Here is a 20,079-nt window from a genome sequence, read left to right on the forward strand (position 1 = left end):
AACAAATCACTTTTTTCATTCTTCTCTCTTCTTTCAATTAGAAAACAAAACATCACTCCATATTTTCATTATCATTACAACTTAGAAGAAAGCAAGTAGTCTTTGGTCTTCCATTATCATCTTTCATTCTTCTTTCTTTTGTAAGTTATTTATTTTATTTGTTTTTATGAATAATTTATATATTTATTTATTTATTTATCTAGTTTATAATATTGTAATAATAATTTAGATTTTTGAATCATGTAATTATAATGTTATCCTTGTATTATTTTTAATTTTTTTCTCATTATTAATTGTTTATGATAGTGATATTATTGATCTGCAAAAAATAAAATAAATTGAGTTTAGTTAAGTTGCATAATGTTTATCTTATTATCTATGTAAATTTTTAATTGTAGGAATTTAGTTGAATCATGAGCAAGATGAAAACAATAGATACTTTTTTCAAAAAGACTAGCCAGAAGAGTGAAAATATTTCTAATGTTGTTACATCAACACCAACCTCTTCAATACTTGAGGCATCAAACATAAACACTTTAGCTCCTCAACAAGATAGTTTAAAGTCAAAGCGCCCACAACTTAATTCTAAACAAATGGAAGTACGTCATTTGGTAAGAGATCCAAGAATTCGACCAATGATTTGGAAGTTTCATCCAAGTAAAAGAGATGAAATTCATCGAGCTTATCTTAAAGCTGGACCAAATCAACCAATACTTGATAAGTATCCATTCTCAAGCGATACAAGTCATCGTCGTTGTTTTCAAGCTTCTTGGTTTGAATTATATCCTTCATGGTTAGAGTATTCTATTGAAGATGATGCTGTATATTGTTTACCATGCTACCTATTTGCTATGGAATCTTCAATCAATACAGGTTCAAATGCTTTCAATGAAAATGGCTTCAGGAATTGGAAGAAGGTAAATAGTGGAAAAGATTGTCCTCTTTTGAATCACATTGGCAAAGGCCCCAATTCGTTCCATCATAGGGCAACGAAATCATGTGATGATTTGATGAAGCAATCACAACTAACATGTTGATACACTTATGAAACGACAAACATCAGAGGAAATTGAGAATAATCGACGTAGACTTGGAGCATATCTATTGATTGTATTAGATGGTTGACTTTTCAAGGTTGCGCTTATAGAGGCCATGATGAAAGCTCGAGTTCAGATAATCGAGGTAACTTTATTGAATTGTTAAAGTTTTTGGCTCTTACAATAGTAGTGTTCAGAAGCTTGTTTTGGAAAATACTCCTAGATTTGCTAAATATACTTCAAGTGATGTTCAGAAAGAAATTCTACATGTTCTTGCTACAATGGTAAGAAACTCCTAGATTCTCTTGAATGCTCGATTGCAACATTATGCATTTGATATACCGAATCATCTAAAAGATGTTGGGACACTTTCTGAGTTATGTCAAAGATTGAAGGAAACAGGAAAATCAAGAACTTATCATTTGGTTGATAGACTGATTCGCAATGTCTTGACTCTTCTAGTATCTATAGCAACAACAGAAAGAGCTTTCTCGGCAATGAAAATTGTTAAAACAAGACTTCGGAGTAAAATGACAGACGAATTTCTTGCAGATAATTTAGTCATTTACATTGAGAAAGAAATTGAAGCTACTTTCAGTACAGATTCAATAATAGATGACTTTGAATCAAGGAAAAAACGTCGAGCTCAATTGTCTATGTAAGTTGTAAATTTTAATTTATTTCAGTTCTAATAATATTGTTACTAATTTTTTTATTGCATAAATTATGATTGTGATTTAAATTATTTACATGAAGGTTGAAGTATAATACATTTTTTTAATAATTTTGCAGGAAACGTCTAAAGAAGAATTGAATAGTAGTTGAAGATTCTAAAAACAAGTATGTAACAACTTATATTTACAATATTTGAAATTAGTTTTGAGATATTTGTGTTTAATTATTTTAATATACAATATGTTCAGTTATTTTATAAAAAATAAATTTTAAGTTTCAGTTGTTATTTTTAATTAAAATTATATATAGAATTACTTTTAACTTTTTTATTAAAATAAAAAACTAAAAAGAATATTGGCCCTGATAAATATTGTCTGGTTTCGCCCATATTTCTAATGTTCTAATAAATAATAATAGAAAAATCGGTGCAGGTTATACCGAAAGATACAAGTGGTAGATTTATCTCAGTTTATGGCTTCATGAATGTCCATTGGAGTGTCCTCATATGGATTGGTCTTGGTGTTTTTGTATTACAGGTATATATATAGAGCCATATATGGTGGTAGAAATTAAATTTGAAATGCATTGAACAACATGCAGTTTAATTAGATACATAGTCAAAATTAACATTATTTTTTACAAATATATATGATGAAGAATATTTAAAAAAAAATTGTATACTAACTCCTTCTCTCATATCTCCATTATATTATATTATATATAAAATAAAAAATTTAATTTTAATTCAAGTTTTGCTATGTATCAAACGATGATGTAAAATATTTTATATTATCAGTGCATCAAATAACTTGAATAAATTTTAGACAACCTTGAGCAATTGAGCTAATTTTATGAGTTGTATATATTTAACTTATATTCAATTCTAATGTGATATTATTATTGGAATATGTCATATAACTGCTCTCGAAATTATATATTTGTTATTACTTTACAAATTGAACTCTTTCAGGTGATCGGCTGATCGCTATACTTCTAGCATTATACTTGAGATCAGTGTTCAAACGTGATGATAATAATGATGATAATGAACGCATTGTGCATCTTCCTCGTGTTAGACCATCCAATAATAATTACAGGATTCATGAAATTCCAATAGTACCAAAACCAAATATCCAACAAGCTATAAGGTCACATGATTAGTTTTTTTTTTTTTTTTTTTTTTTTACATTGCTTAATAATTCCAATGCTTTATATTATTAGTAATATTTTTTTGCAGGAAAAAAGAAGGGGAAAAAAACATGCAACGATTTCATGATTGTTAGACTTTTTTGAGTTGGTATGTGACTCCATATAAGAATTTTAATTCACAATATTCTTTTGAATAAACAAAAATAAAATGGTATCGATCAATGCTGTTTCTCGTAGCTTTCGGATTCTTTCTTCTTGTAAAATAATAATGATGGTATATAAATATATGAGATAACTTAAATATAACGAAATATCTATATTTTTCGTACATCACACAAATATATATACTAATTTATTCATCAAAAGTAAAATATTTATTACTCGCTTATTCAATTATTATTAAATTATCATTAAAAGAGAGGGAAAAAAGGGGTAAAAAGCTTGACATAAATGGTTGAAAAGTTAAATAACTTGCTTATACTAACAATTTAGGCAAATTCTCTGGAATGGATTGGAGAAACATCCATACATATACATATAGATGCTGAGATCAGGTGTGTACTAGACACCGAAAAATGTTATGGAGACAATAATTTTTGTGATTCGTAGCCATTAAATAGTTATTAATTATAATTTTAATGGTGTGAGATTTCATCCAATAGTTCACTTTTTTTTGCTAATTACATGCTGGGCAGAATTTAATAAAGTTGCTGACCCTCTAGACTTTTTCTTAGACACCAACATTAACACGTAGCTTCTTTCTTCTGAGTTTAATGGGAAATTTCAAACTTAAAAATGTGTGACCGTAGGTTGATGTAGATGGGTTGTCATAGCTGGTTGGACGTTTAATTTAGAAAAAGAATTGTATTAATGTGAGTAATTATAGTTTTTGGAATTTGGCTGAATTTTTTTTCTTTTTGGACTTCTAGACTTGAAGACTTTATATTGTGGATTAACAGACTTGAGTGAATTATCTTTTTCCATATATGTTAACATATATTTGCCTAAAAAACCTATACCCAACCTAGATTGTCCATCAAAAATATTTTTAAAGAACAAAAAAGAATTCTGAAAAAAATTTTATTCTCTGAACAAAAAAAAAAAAAAATTAACGTTGATAAAAAAAAACGGTGAATAATGCCTCTCTCACAAGACTAAAATTAATATTTTTTACTCATCATTGTTATCATTGAGTAGGTTAGTAATACTAATATAAAATATATAAATATTATTATTATTCTCAATTTATTATTACATAAAACTTATTACTTTAACAGTAAATATATTTTTATTATTATTGTTACATAGTATAAAATATTTTACTTTTTTTAAAAATATTTATCCTAAAAATTTAATATATTTCATGATTAACGTAATAAATAAAATGTATTATAATAATACATATGTTTTATATATTTAACATTAATCATAATACATATATTTAATATTAATAATAACATAAACTATATTTCTATTAATGTAATAAAATTTGGAGCTAAATATTTTTATAACACGTTAAAATATTAAAAAATATCAAAATTTCAATAGGTACATATATTTCATATTATTCTCTTTTTTTTTGGAAACAATCGAATAATTATTCTTAATTTATACATAAAAAAATTTATTAAAATGTCATTTTATATAACAGACTAAATAGTGAGAGCATCATCTCCTCATTCTTCTGTTATTTTTTCAGTCATGCATCATCTTTTTTTCTTTTCTTTTTTTTTTTTTTTGTCAAAGTTCAAAATAATGTCCCACATATTTTTGCTTTCATAATTCATTTAAGAATGTAAAATTCAAACAATTTTTCATATTATTAGAATATAATGATAAAAAGAAAATTTAGAACTGACTACATAATCTCATATCATACAAAATAAAAAGTCTATTTAGACTAAGCAAATCCGAAAAAATTCAGTCCAATTCTAAAAATTATAATCATTCACATTAATATAATTGTTTTTCTAAATTAAACATACAACCAGTTATGATAATTCATCTATATCAATTTGCGGTCACATGCTTTTAAATTTACAGTTCTCCATGTGACTTAGAAAAAAGAAACTAACTACACGTTAGTGCCTGATATACACACATCTCAACATCTATATGTATGAATGTTTGTCCAATCTATACCAGAGAAATTTAACGTTATCTTCCGAGAAACTGTCGTTGGAAAACTATTTTTGACAAAATCAAACAATTAGAATGGTTCAGTTGATAGGAACCAATTCATAGTCATGTATATAAAAGTCCTCTGTAAAGTGACATTAACCATATTATATATATGAATACTGAAAATAAGTTATTTATATAAAAATATATATTTAGTTATATTACTGTAAATAAATTTAATTATTTTATTATAATAAATTTAATATTTTTATTATGTTAAATTTGATTATTTTGATAATTGATTATTTTATTTAAAAATATAAAAAATAATATATATACATATAAATATATAATAATAAATTTAATATCTAATTTTTTAGAGTTAATAAAAATACTTTTAAAGTATCATATTATTTATTTACAATTATATTATAGACCACCAAGTTAGGAGTGTACATAGTCCGGTCTAATCTGAAGACTCGTTTGGCCTCTAAATTTTTTAGAGGCTAATTTGATATGATTTTACCGGGTTTAAGATCGGGTAAGGATCTCAAAAATAGACCCGATCATTATTGCAGGCCGGGTCTGGATCAAAATGGACCTGACTTCACCCGACTCATGTGTACCTTAAGGTAGCGTTTGTTTTGAGGTATTGAGACTGAAATTGAAAGACTGAAACTCAATATCATGTTTGTTGGTTCAGAGATTGGTACTAAAATTTCTGTCTCTGCCTCCAAAATTTCAGTATTTCAGTACCTCTAAAATGTAGGGACATAGGGGACTAAAATTTTTAGAGACGGAGGCTGAAATTTTAATAACATTTTATACCTAAAATTCCTCATTTCAATTAATTAATTCCAATTTTATCTTTTGTGCAAATTAAATTAGAGTTTCATTCTTATTTCAATTTTTGTCTTCCATTTTACACCAAACAGAATACTGAAATTTATTTCAATCTCTGTCTCTATCTCTCAGTCTCAGTCTTTCCGTCTCTGTCTCTCCACCAAACGCTATCTATAATAAGAGAACTAAAAAAGATATATATGTTTTAAATTAATTTCAATATTATGTTATATTAATTATAAATTTATTGTTTTATTTTTAATCACACTTAGCTTATTAAATTAGAAAATAGATCTAAGAAACATTAAATTAGAATTTATGGACAAATTCAAGTTCAAATATAAATTTCATCTTTTCGATAACAAATTTTTTATTTATAAACAAATGCATCATATATAAATAAATTTTTTTATAAATTATTGTTAAAATTTTAAAAATTCGATATAGACTTAATATAGTTATGACCTAAAAATATTCAAGTTTCATTGAATTTAAGGCCAGATTAAAATCTAAAAAATAAATTCGGTTATATTTAAGATTAAATTTAAATCAGGACAAACCAAAATTTATCCTGCCTATGTTACACTAAGTCACCAACAAATAAATAATAGGTTATATTAAATAAAGTTGTTTAAAAAATTGGCTTGTTGTCTCCTCATACTTTTATTACATATCAGCATCAGAGACCTAGCAAGTCATCTACGTAAATAAATGTATAAGTACAGTGTATGAGACCTAGTCATCTAGGTAAATAAAAGCATAACTTCTCCTCCATAAAAGGTGATTAACATATGATTTAATTATTCTGTTAATCCTTGTAGTTTTATCGAATTTTCAATTAAATTTTTATATTTTTTTTTTTAATTGGATCACTGCACTATTTTTAATTTTGTAATACTTAGATCCTTTTTATATCAAAAATATTAAAATTAATAGAATATTTCTCTTAAAATACATGCGACCAAAAATCTAATTAGGTTTTTAATTATAAATACTTTCAATTTGCAAAAAAAAATATTCATTTAACTCTAATATTTTTTACACTAAAAATGACTTAGTTATAAAATTAAAAACAGTGTACGAATCCAATTAAAAAAAATATAAAAATCTAATTACAAATTTAATAAAACTATAGAAAAGAATAGAATAATTAACTCTTTAACATATCTACTTTCATTCTTTGTTTTCACAATTGCATAAATAATACAATTTCCACCATGCTAAATAAATGGAGAAATTAACCCAAAAACTTGGTGTATTATGTGTTATGCTATAATGACGTAAATTTAATTTTAATGAAATTTTTATTATTTTTTCTTCTCATAATAATTATTGGAGTAAAAAAATTTAATGCATCCAAAGTCTATATAGCTTTGGCCTTTGGATGTGCTAGCATTTTTTCGATCACTACTCTAACAATTGTTTTGTAACTTATATTCTTATTACTAGATAATCTCATATATATCTTATGAGAATGTGTTTCCCTAATGTTCTAATAAATAATAATAAAAAAAATCTGTGTAGGTTATACCGAAAGATACAAGTGGTAGATTTATCTGAGTTTATGGCTTCATGAATGTCCATTGGAGTGTCCTCAGATGGATTGGTCTTGATGTTTTTGTATTACAGGTATATATATTTATAGAGCCATATATGGTGGTAGAAATTAAATTTGAAATGCATTGAACAACATACAGTTTAATTAGATACATAGTCAAAATTAACATTATTTTTTACAAATATATATGATGAAGAATATTTAAAAAAAGAATTGTATACTAACTCTTTCTCTCATATCTCCATTATATTATATTATATATAAAATAAAGAATTTAATTTTGATTCAAGTTTTATTATGTATCAAATTATGTATGTCATATCAATAAAAATAACTAATTTTTTTTTAAATGCGTGAGTGGCCATCCAAATATAATTAAACGATGATATAAAATATTTTATATTATCAATGCATCAAATAACTTGAATAAATTTTAGACAACCTTGAGCAGTTGAGCTAATTTTATGAGTTGTATATATTTAACTTATATTCAATTCTAATGTGATATTATTATTGGAATATGTCATATAACTGCTCTCGAAATTATATATTTGTTATTACTTTACAAATTGAACTCTTTCAGGTGATCGGCTGATCGCTATACTTCTAGCATTATACTTGAGATCAGTGTTCAAGCGTGATGATAATAATGATGATAATGAACGCATTGTGCATCTTCCTCGTGTTAGACCATCCAATAATAATTACAGGATTCATGAAATTCCAATAGTACCAAAACCAAATATCCAACAAGCTATAAGGCCACATGATTAGTTTTTTTTTTTTTTTTACATTGCTTAATAATTTCAATGCTTTATATTATTAGTAATATTTTTTTGCAGGAAAAAAGAAGGGAAAAAAAACATGCAACGATTTCATGATTGTTAGACTTTTTTGAGTTGGTATGTGACTCCATATAAGAATTTTAATTCACAATATTCTTTTGAATAAACAAAAATAAAATGGTATTGATCAATGCTGTTTCTCGTAGCTTTCGGATTATTTCTTTTTGTAAAATAATGAAGGTATAAATAGGGCTGGAAGTGAGCCGAGCTAGACCAAGCTTAAGCTCGGCTCACAAAAATTGAGCTTGGCTCACGACTTGGCTCATTAATAATCGAGCTTATTTCTTAAGCTCAAGCTCGGCTCACTGAAAGCTCACGAGCTGACTCGAGCTCATAAGCTGACTCAAATAATAGAAACATAAATACATAATCTATAATTCTATATCAATAAATTATAACTTATATATTTTATAAAATATTTAAAAAGATCAATTTTATATATTGTTATATATCATTAAATTATAAATTTTTTATTTATGTCCTATATCAAAATTATATGTAAAAATTAAATATAAAATTTTAAATAATTAAGGTCATTAATATATATATATATATATATATATATATATATATATATATATATATATATATATAGTACTATTTCATATGTATATATATAATATTAAAAGTATAGATTAAATGCATATAAGATATGTGTATTAATAATTATATATATATATAATCGAGTCAGCTCACGAGCTAATGAACTGAACTTATCCAAACTCAAACTCGACTCATTTAATTTATGAACTCAATTCCAAACTCAAGCTTGGCTCACTAGCTCACGAGCTTAGCTTATCGAGCTATTAACGAGTCGAGCTCGAGCTAGCTCATAAGCTGACTTGACTCACTTCCAACCCTAGGTATAAATAAATGAGATAACTTAAATATAACAAAATATATATATTTTTGGTACATCACACAAATATATATAATAATTTACTCATCAAAAGTAAAATATTTTTTACTCGCTTATTCAATTATTATTAAATTATCATTAAAAGAGAGGGAAAAAAGGGATAAAAAGCTTGACATAAATGGTTGAAAAGTTAAATAACTTGCTTATACTAACAATTTAGGCAAATTCTCTAGAATGGATTGGAGAAACATCTATACATATAGATGTTGAGATCAGGTGTGTACTAAACACCAACATTAACACGTAGCTTCTGAGTTACATGGAAAATTGCAAACTTAAAAGCGTGTGACCCCAAGGTTGATGTAGATGGGCCCATATTGATATAGATGGGTTGTCATAATTGGTTGCACGTTTAATTTAGAAAAAGAATTGTATTAATGTGAGTGATTATAGTTTTTGGAATTTTGTCGAATATTTTTGGCTTTTGGGCTTCTAGAGTTGAAGACTTTATATTGTGGATTAACAGACTCGAGTGAATTATCTTTTTCCATATATATTAATATATATTTGCCTAAAAAATCTATACCCAACCTAGATTGTTCATCAAAAATGTTTTTAAAGAACAAAAAAGAATTCTGAAAAAAAATTTATTCTCTGACCAAAAAAAAAAAAAATTAACGTTGATAAAAAAAAGTGAATAATCTCTCTCACAAGACCAAAATTAATATTTTTTACTCATCATTGTTATCATTGAGTAGGTTAGTAATACTAATATAAAATATTTGAGGAGTACTAGGGAGTCAGTAATTTTTATGTTTTGTAACCATCAATTAGTCATCAATAGTGTTTTTAATGGTGTGAGATTACATCCAATGATGGAAAATTCCTTACTTTTCTTTTGATGGTTAAATGCTGGCTACAAAACACTAAAGTTGCTGGCCTCCTAGACTTTCTCAGATTATTATTATTATTCTCAATTTATTATTACATAAAATTTACTACTTTAACAGTAAATATATTTTTATTATTATTGTTACATAGTATAAAATATTTTACTTTTTTTAAAAATATTTACCCTAAAAATTTAATATATTTCATGATTAACGTAATAAATAAAATATATTATAATAATACATATGTTTCATATATTTAACATTAATCATAATACATATATTTAATATTAATAATAACATAAACTATATTTCTATTAATGTAATAAAATTTGGAGCTAAATATTTTTGTAACACCTTAAAATATTAAAAAATATCAAAATCTCAATAGGTACATATATTTTATATCAAAATCTCTTTTTTTTGGGAAACAATCGAATAATTATTCCTAATTTATACATAAAAAACTTATTAAAATGTCATTTTATCAAATGGATTAAATAGTGGAAATATCATCTTCTCATTCTTCTGTTATTTTTTTGGTCATGCATCATTTTTTTTCTTTTTTTTTTGTCAAAGTTCAAAATAATATCCTGCATATTCTTGCTTTCATAATTCATTTAAGAATGTAAAATCCAAATAATTTTTCATATTATCAGAATATGATGATAAAAAAAATTTAAAACTGACTACATAATCTCATATTATATAAAATAAAAAATTCATTTAGACTAAACAAATCCAAAAAAATTAAGCTCAATTCTAAAAATTATAATCACTCACATTAATATAATTATTTTTTTTTAATTAAACATGCAACCAGTTATGATAATCCATCTACATCAACCTGTGATCACACGCTTTTAAATTTACAATTCTCCATGTGACTAAGAAAAAAGAAGCTAGCTATGCGTTGGACCGTTGGTGCCTAGTATACATATACCTCAATATCTATATGTATGAATGTTTGTCCAATCTATACCAGAAAATTTGCCAACAATTTAACGTTATCTTCCGAGAAACTGTCGTTGGAAAACTATTTTTGACAAAATCAAACAATAATAGAATGGTCCAGTTGATAGGAACCAATTCATAGTCATGTATATAAAAGTCCTCTGTAAAGTGACATTAACCATATTATATGAATACTGAAAATAACTTATTTATATAAAAATATATATTTAGTTATATATATATATATATTTTACCAAAGATATGAGACTCGATCTCGCAATCTCTTAGTTGAGTATGAGAAGACTATGACATTTGAGCTATTACTCATTTGTATATATTTAGTTATATTACTGTAAATAAATTTAATTATTTTATTATAATAAATTTAATAATTTTATTATGTTAAATTTGATTATTTTGATAATTAATTATTTTATTTAAAAATATAAAAAATAATATATATACATATAAATATATAATAATAAATTTAATATCTAACTTTTTGGAGTTAATAAAAATACTTTTAAAGTATCATATTATTTATTTACAATTATATTATGGATCACCAAGTTAGAAGTCTACATGGTTCGGTCTAGTTCGAAGACTCGATTTGCCTCTGAACTTTTTAGGGACTAATTTGATATGATTTTACTGGATTTAAAACTGGGTAAGAATCTCAAAAATAGACCCGATCATTATTTTAAGTCGGGTCCGGGTCAAAACGACCCGGCTTCACCCGACTCATGTGTACCTTAATAAGAGAACTAAAAAAGATATATATGTTTTAAATTAATTTTAATATTATGTTATATTAATTATAAATTTATTATTTTATTTTTAATTACACTTAATTTGTTAAATTAGAAAATAGATCAAAGAAGCATCAAATTAGAATTTATGGACAAATTCAAGTTCAAATATGAATTTCAACTTTTTTATAACAAGTTTTTTTTTTATAAATAAGTGTATCATATATAAATAATTTTTTTTATAAATTATTGATAAAACTTTAAAGACCCGATTTAGACTTAATATATCTGTGGCCTGAAAATGTTCAAATTTTATTGAATCTAAGACTAGATTAAAATCTAAAAAATAAATTCAAGGTATATTTAAGATTAAATTTGAAACAGGACAGATCTAAATTCATCTTGCCTATGAACACCCTCCACCAAGTCACCAACAAATAAATAATAGGTTATATTAGAGTTGTTTAAAAAATTGGCTTGTTATCTCCTCATACTTTTATTACATATCAGCATCAGAGACCTAGCTAGTCATCTACGTAAATAAATGTATTAAGTGTATGAGACCTAGTCATCTAGGTAAATAAAAGTATAACTTCTCCTCCATAAAAATGAAAGACTTCAATGAACAAATAATAGTAAGAAAGAAAGGGGAAAAAAAAAACGAAAGCCATGGCCAAAACACGTTCCAATTCCCTGCTTCAAACTCTACTTGTCTTCTTCGTAATCACTCCTATAATCACTGCTATTCCAGATTGTAGTAATCCAAGTAATGCCCTCTCTCCTCTATCCACACAACCTTCATCTCCATGGACTTCACCATCCAAAGATTTTGCCTTCGGTTTTCAATCTGTTCAATTCAAGGATCCACGCTGTGTCCCTCTGCTCTCCATCTACTTCACCAAATCACCCAACAAGACCATTGTTTGGTACGCGAAACCCAACCAAGAAATCCCGGTTGGGTCCTCTATCCATATCACAAACAATAGTCTCGTCATATATAACCCCAAAGGAAGTGAAATTTGGTCCCGTCCAGAAAAGAAGGACAAAATGGTAACTTGTGCTTCTATGCTAGATACTGGAAACTTTGTTCTTAAAGACAACGACGGTAATATAGTTTGGGAGAGTTTTGAAGAACCAAGCGACACGCTTCTCCCCGGTCAGAATTTTTCCAAGTCTCAGCCATTCAATTTGCAAGCTCGTCAATCGGAAACAAATTTCTCAACTAACAATAACTTCAATCTCAGCTGGCAAGGCGATGGCAATTTGGTACTTTACTATTCTCAAAATCACCAAGAACATGAACAGGCGCAGAATTATGCATACTGGTCAACCGGAACTGACGGTCGCGGATCGGGTTTATTCTTCGATAAGTTCGGACGGATTTACGTGAAGGATGATAATAACACTGAGCTGGTCCAAGTAACAAACGGGAACCCAGGTTCAACTCAATATTTTTACATGGCGAGATTTGAATCTGATGGAGTCTTCAGGCTGTACCAGAAGACTAAAACGGTTACAAACGAGGAGGATAACTGTTCTTCTGGATGGACAATGTGGGAACAAGAACCTGATGATATATGTGTTCTTATGATAGCTCAGAATGAAAATTTTATCTGTGGGCCTAACAGTTATTGTGTTTCCATAAATGGAAAGCCTCAATGCATGTGTCCAGATAATTATTCCTATTTTGTGCAGCCTAATGATCCAAACAACTTAACAAGTTGTAGGCCGGATTTTCCGCCTCCCAGCTGTCTGGTCGACGGCTGGGAGATGGATCCGGCCAAGGTGGATTTCCATGAACGGCAGAATTTGGACTGGCCTTTCTCCGATTACGAGTTGGTGAGCGGTGATTTCGATAACTACACGTGTCGAAAAAGGTGCCGTGACGATTGCTTCTGTGCCGCGGCTGTATATTCCGTTGATAAGGACAATGTGGCACAATGTTGGAAGAAGAAGTACCCTTTGAGTAATGGAAGGTATAGTACGACAGCCGAAAATGGAAAAACAGTGTTCCTCAAGTTTCGCAAGGCAGGGTATGGTAACCAACATCGATCTTATTTAACACTTATTTTGTCATTTCTTCTTGGGAGCTCGGTTTTCCTCAACATTCTGTTGGTGTTGGGAATTCTTGGAATTTACATGTTCTTGCGCAAGAGAAAGATGTTAGGGCAGCAACTAGTTGCGAGCTTGGCGCCGGAGACGGTTAGAAGCTACACATACAAAGAGCTTGAGAAGGCGACACGTGGATTCAAACTGAGATTGGGTCAAGGTGCTTTTGGAACTGTGTATAAAGGGGTATTAGAATTAGGGTCTAATACAAAAAGATATGTAGCTATTAAGAAGTTAGATAAGGTGGTTGAAGAAGGTGAAAATGAATTCAAAACAGAGGTGAGTGTGATAGGCCAAACCCACCACCGGAACTTGGTTCGGTTGCTTGGTTACTGCGACGAAGGGGAGCATCGTCTTCTTGTGTATGAGTACATGAGCAATGGTTCATTGGCGAGCTTTCTTTTTGGGATTTCTAGGCCTCATTGGAATCAAAGAGTGCAAATTGGATTGGGAATAGCTAAAGGACTCACATACTTGCATGAAGAGTGTAACACCCAATTCATTCATTGCGATATCAAGCCTCACAACATTCTTCTGGACGACTTATTCGCACCCAGGATATCCGATTTTGGGCTGGCAAAGCTGTTGCTGGCGGAGCAAACTCGCGCCACTAGGACGCACGCGAGAGGGACTATTGGATACTTTGCACCTGAATGGTTTACAAAAGCTTCAATCACAAGCAAAGTCGATGTTTATAGCTTTGGAGTGGTGCTGCTAGAGCTCATATGCTGCAAATCCAGTATTGTGTTTTCAATGTCAAATGATGAAGAACAAGCGCTTATAGATTGGGCATATGATTGTTACAAACATGGAAATTTGGCTCAGTTTGTTGAGAATGATGAGGAGGCAAAGAATGATATTAGAAGGGTGGAAAAACATGTTATGGTAGCAATTTGGTGCGTTCAAGATGATCCTTCACTAAGGCCTTCTATGAAGAAGGTTGCTCAAATGCTTGAGGATGTTATTGCTGTACCTTTGCCACCTCGACCTTCCATGTTTTGTTCATCATCTGCAACTTCGTTTAGTGTTTCTTTTTGAATTTGATTTGTATTTGTATAGTATAGTATATATTATGGACTGCCATTAAAATTATGCTTTGTTCATGTGATGATTTTCTATAATATATAGTAATTTTATAAGCTAACTATTATCTTATTATGGTCATACTAATAACTAATAGCTAATTAATTAGACGCAAACATGTTATCAGCAGAACTTTAATTTTACCATAGACAGAGAAGAACAAATAATCCAAGCAAAGAATAGACCGTGTGAACTACTAATAAGTTGAGTTGGATTAACATGGAGCCATAACCCCAATGATATCAGATAAAGAATTCTTTCTACACCTATAGATGCTAGGTGTTGCAACCAGAAGAGAGAGAGGGTGCCATTGGAACAGAATGGGAGACAGTGTCTGTATTCATAGGACCCAGTTTAAGCCAGCGTTTTAGTATTATAATTTGGGAGCCACTCACATCAAGTTATCAAAAACAACTTTTTTTAAAGACACCTTATATCTACCAATTATCTATGGACATAGTATAGTGATTAGATTTGGTTTAATATGATCGGTTTTTGCCAAAATCAACAATCCGAATCGGTTTATATAAACCGGACCAGATGATTCTTAATTTTTTTTTAATTTGAAAATTCTATCCCCTTCCACTTTTGTTCCTCTCTCGTAGCCTCACTAAACTCGAGCTCGCTCATCTCTCTCACTGGAATTTGGCTTATTAGCTCTGGAACTCAAGCTCTCTCCCGCTCTCGTCTCCGGCCTCTCTCACTGTCTCCGGTCTCGCACTCAAGCTTGTTAATACTCTCTGGGTCGTCAGTCACCACTGTCTCGAACTCAATCGTGTTCGTCGTCGCCGGTGACAGAAGTAGCAGATTTCAAGACCGGTCGGTGTCGTATCAAATCAAGCATGGAGCATTTAACACTATTCAATCATACCACTAAATTTTTGCAAGAGTACTTGTCATCCTATGAGCCAACCTGAAGTTCAATTTTATATGTCCGGGGCTGCCCCAGCGCAGCAGCATCTGAAAATTCAAAATTTACATCAGGATGTAGCTCATGGTCAAAAGCATTCCCTTCTTCACCATTTGGTGGTAGATGATGCTCTGGTGTACCATTGCACTCAAGAGATTTTTGGTAGATATAAATCTCCTATCCTTGTTTGTTGGTCCATCGCCCCCATTGGCTTAGTGATGCTAACCAAGCATTTCACAGATTCATGTCGGAAAGTTATATCCTGCGTTGGAGACAAAGCTGTGGTTGAGCCTGTGGATGGCCACAATGCAGTTTTAAGAAGGCCGTTGACAATCCTGCAAATATCTGATTGAATTATAGGAGTTTAAATACTAAATAAAGATGCAGAAATCACAAGAATATACATGAATATTTTCTAGATTCATAATGAGGATCCCAAAAAAGGCTCTAGCTTAAGAAAGAGAGTACTCTAAATATAACATGTAAGCAAACTTCTTAATAAGAATATAATACGTAAGCAAACGGAGGGGAGAAAAGCTATTTCAATTAACCTCAATTTACCACAGCCAAACCCAAACAAAATACTTAAGCACGTTAGCAAATTTCTTTAATTGAATAATGACAACTGTTAAGGTTTAATAACAGCAAAATATTACATAAGCATGATACTTTTCAAATATATTTGAAGCATCCACGCCACAATCATAATTGACAAAAGTGTCAATTATAATTTGAGGATCTTGAGAGATTTTGTCCAACAAGTTGAGAACAGTCATTTTCTACAAAAAATTGGGCTGAAGACATTCTCTAGAACCCGGAGAATAAGCATAAAAAAACATGCCAATTTCCTTTTTCAATCCTGATCTGAATTTAGATAACAAGTTCATGAAAATTGCACACTGAAGCTGGAAAATGGCCATAGCTAAGAGGGCACTGTTCTTTAATAATGACAGGCAAAAATACTGCTTGATAGTATTTAGAAACTTGCACCATGAAAAGCAAAGATGAGTCTGACAGATACAGAAAAGTATGCCAGTTTAGAATTCAAAGTTCATAGTCATGTAATAGCAGAAGTGGTTGTAATTCGGTAGTTTCAACATCATCAAATCTCTACAAAAGTGGAAGTCACAATTTGAAAAAGTCCCCAGACAAGAATTGAACCTCATATGGTTTGAATTATGCAAAGTATAGAAATAAAATGATTATGCTAATAAAGGAGCAATTATAAATGATTGAGTTGCAACTATGATACCACTTGTCTCTCATTCTCGCGCCACATTGAGCTGCCATTATCTATGACTACCTTAAGGAGTTCCAAGGACAAAATTTTCCCTCTCAAGAGGATACAATTGTCAGGGTGCTGCTGAGATGAGAATTTCATGTACAGTTTGCACAAATTTTTGAAAAGAAGAAAATCATCCTCCCTTATTTTACTTTCCCCAGGTCCTGTTTCCCTTATTTTTGGAGGGGAGGCCTGAAAGAGGAGATTGGGATTGGTTGGTGCCTGAAGTGGTCGATTCAGATTCAGACTCAAACACTGATTCGAGCTTGTCAAGGGTTGCTTTGCAGGCCGCGACAAGGTGAGAATGCTTGCATCACGCGGCGTTCTTTATGATCTTGTCGAGTGATGGACCGAGCACTCGACCGCACCATGAAGGACCTCCGAGGGATTGCGATGCCGACATTTTTTTCAGTGATGAAATATATACAACAGGAAATATTCGATCATAGAATTTACTTGCTCGCACGCATTTACTGATCTGTGTGAATAAGGAACAGAGGTGAATTTTGCTTAAGTCCGTTCAAGGATCCATTCTCTCCTTTGGCTGGAGATTTAAGAATTACAATCCTGCATGAAGAACAATATAAGCATAACTTCGTCATTTCCAGGTGATGAGATAGGGGGCGACGACAACGACCAGTCCTGGGATCTGTTGCTTCTGCCGCCGGCGACGACGAGTGCGATTGAGTTCGAGACGGTGGTGACTGACGACCCAGAGAGCGTTGACGAGCTTGAGTGTGAAACCGGAGATAGTGAGAGAGGCCGGAGATGAGAGCGGGAGAGAGCTTGAGTGCCAGAGCCAATGAGCCAAATTTCAATGAGAGAGATAACCGAGGTCGAGCTTAGTGAGGATGTGAGAGAGGGACAAAAGAGGAAGGGGATAGGGTTTTCAAATTAAAAAAAAGAAAAGAATTATTCGGTCCGGTTCGGTCTGAATTGTTGATTTTGGTAAAAATCGATCATATTAAACCAAATCTAATTACTATATTATGTGTCTATAGATAATAGGTAGATACAAGGTGTCTTTAAAAAAAAAAATATTTTTAATAATTTGATATGAGTGGCTCCCAAACATTAATAACTAGTAATATAACTGGTAAGACCATTAATTAGCAGAATAATTAAGCATTAATATTTTTAAAAAGAAAAATAATTTGTAAAAGAAAATTATTTATTATCTGATATTTTTGGCCCAAACATTAACTACAACCCATCAATTTAGCAAAGCGAACTGGGTGGGAGACTACAATTATATGGCGACGGTCAGAAACTATTCATTCAATTAAATATTAAAATTTATTTTTCTTTTCGTTGAAAACAAAAATGAAAATAATCAAACTAATCAGTCCTTACGTGTTTTTTTTAGCTCAAGATCAGTAAGTCCCTAAACATATTTTTTATTATTTTATAGATATTCATATAACACATTCAAAATAATACGATAATACATAAAATACTTTTTATACACATCTAAAATTCATTTAAATTTGTGTTTATATTTTTTAACATAAATAATTTTTTAACACATCTAAAATAATAAAATAATACACAAAATATTTTTAGTATACATCCAAAATTCATTCAAATTCATGTTTATGTTTTTCTTAATATAAATAATTTTGTAACACATCTAAAATTACAAAATTACATAATAAATAATTTCTTAATATATTTAAAACTTATCCAAAAATAATTATGCTCATTGTTCTTGTTAATTAGAACTAAAAAAATTATATATACCAGTCTTAAAACGAAAAAAATTTGATTTTGATATTATTATTTTAATTTTAATTTAGTTTATTATTTTTATTTTGTTAAATTTAAATTTAAATATTTTAACTTTAAAAGATATCATTTTAAATTTTAAATATTCTAAAAATAATTATTACAATAGATAATAATTAAATAAAGGATAAACTATAATGAATAATTGGATACCCAACTCCAATTAACAACTCATTTCTACCTACAAAAGAATTACAAATAATCCACATTAAACATAAATTAAAGCCCACAAACTACCAAATCCATCTTATTAACGTGCTACACATTAATTAATTATTACTGATTTTCATAATAATAATCTCTTAATCTTTCCTAGCTCAACCTACTACTACTTAAAATAACACAGGAGTTGTCCTCCTATCTAGGGGTGGCAAAGCGGGCCGGTCCGCCCCAACCCGCCCCGCCCCGCCTAAGCCCGCCCCATAAACGGGGCGGACCGGCCCGCCCCGCCAACTAAAATGGGTTCAAAATGCTAGCCCGCCCCACTTTATGGCGGATTGGCGGGTTGGCGGGCTAGCCCGCTTCTTTTTTTTTAAAAAAAACAAAATTCATTAAAATTAACCAAAAAATAATAATTAAAAAATTAAATACAAATAAAAAATAGTCAAATTATAATATAATTTTTTACCATTTTTTTTAATTTTTAATTTCAATAAAATTGTTCAAAATAATATTTGTCAATAGAATCATCTTTATTTTAAAAAACAAGTCATATAATTTGAGCATATATACGAAATTGTAAAATAAAATAAATAAAGTTAATAACTAAAAGAAAAATAAAAACAAAAAATAAAAAAAAAGTGTTTAAAATTCTATAATTATTAATTTTATAATAGTAATCACTCTTTTATTTAATACCAAAAAAAGAAAAATAAAAATCTTCGGCCCGGCGGACCGGCCCGCCCCACCCCGCCAAAACCCGCCAATTTGGCGGTGCGGGTTTGGCGAGTTTGTTTAATTTGGCGGGCTCTAAATCCTAGCCCGACCCGCTTTTTTTAGCGGGTTTAGCGGATCGGCCCGACGGGCTCGACCCGTTTTGCCACCCCTACTCCTATCACCATATCACCATGTCATTTCTGACACTTAATAGTGCATCATAATTGTAACATGGTTTCTTGACTATCTGGTGAAGTCGATATCTAGCATTTATAGATGTAGAAAGAATTATTTATCTACACCGTAGCATTCACCATTAATTAAAGGGGTTGAATACAATGCATCAATTGAAAG

At 29.7% G+C, this 20,079-nt stretch overlaps 1 protein-coding gene across 1 annotated transcript; it reads left to right on the forward strand.

Moving 5' to 3' along the window:
* The first annotated feature begins 12,259 nt into the window (after positions 1 to 12,259).
* Positions 12,260 to 14,953, forward strand: LOC107614540 (G-type lectin S-receptor-like serine/threonine-protein kinase LECRK3). The gene has a single exon (XM_016316732.3). It carries the CDS (start codon positions 12,350 to 12,352, stop codon positions 14,825 to 14,827), a length of 2,478 nt encoding a protein of 825 aa, XP_016172218.1. The 5' UTR covers positions 12,260 to 12,349; the 3' UTR covers positions 14,828 to 14,953.
* The last annotated feature ends 5,126 nt before the right edge of the window (positions 14,954 to 20,079 follow it).

This window comes from Arachis ipaensis, chromosome B8 (genome assembly GCF_059453495.1).
Source record: "Arachis ipaensis isolate K30076 ecotype BB chromosome B8, ASM5945349v1, whole genome shotgun sequence".
Taxonomy (NCBI): Eukaryota; Viridiplantae; Streptophyta; class Magnoliopsida; order Fabales; family Fabaceae; genus Arachis; species Arachis ipaensis.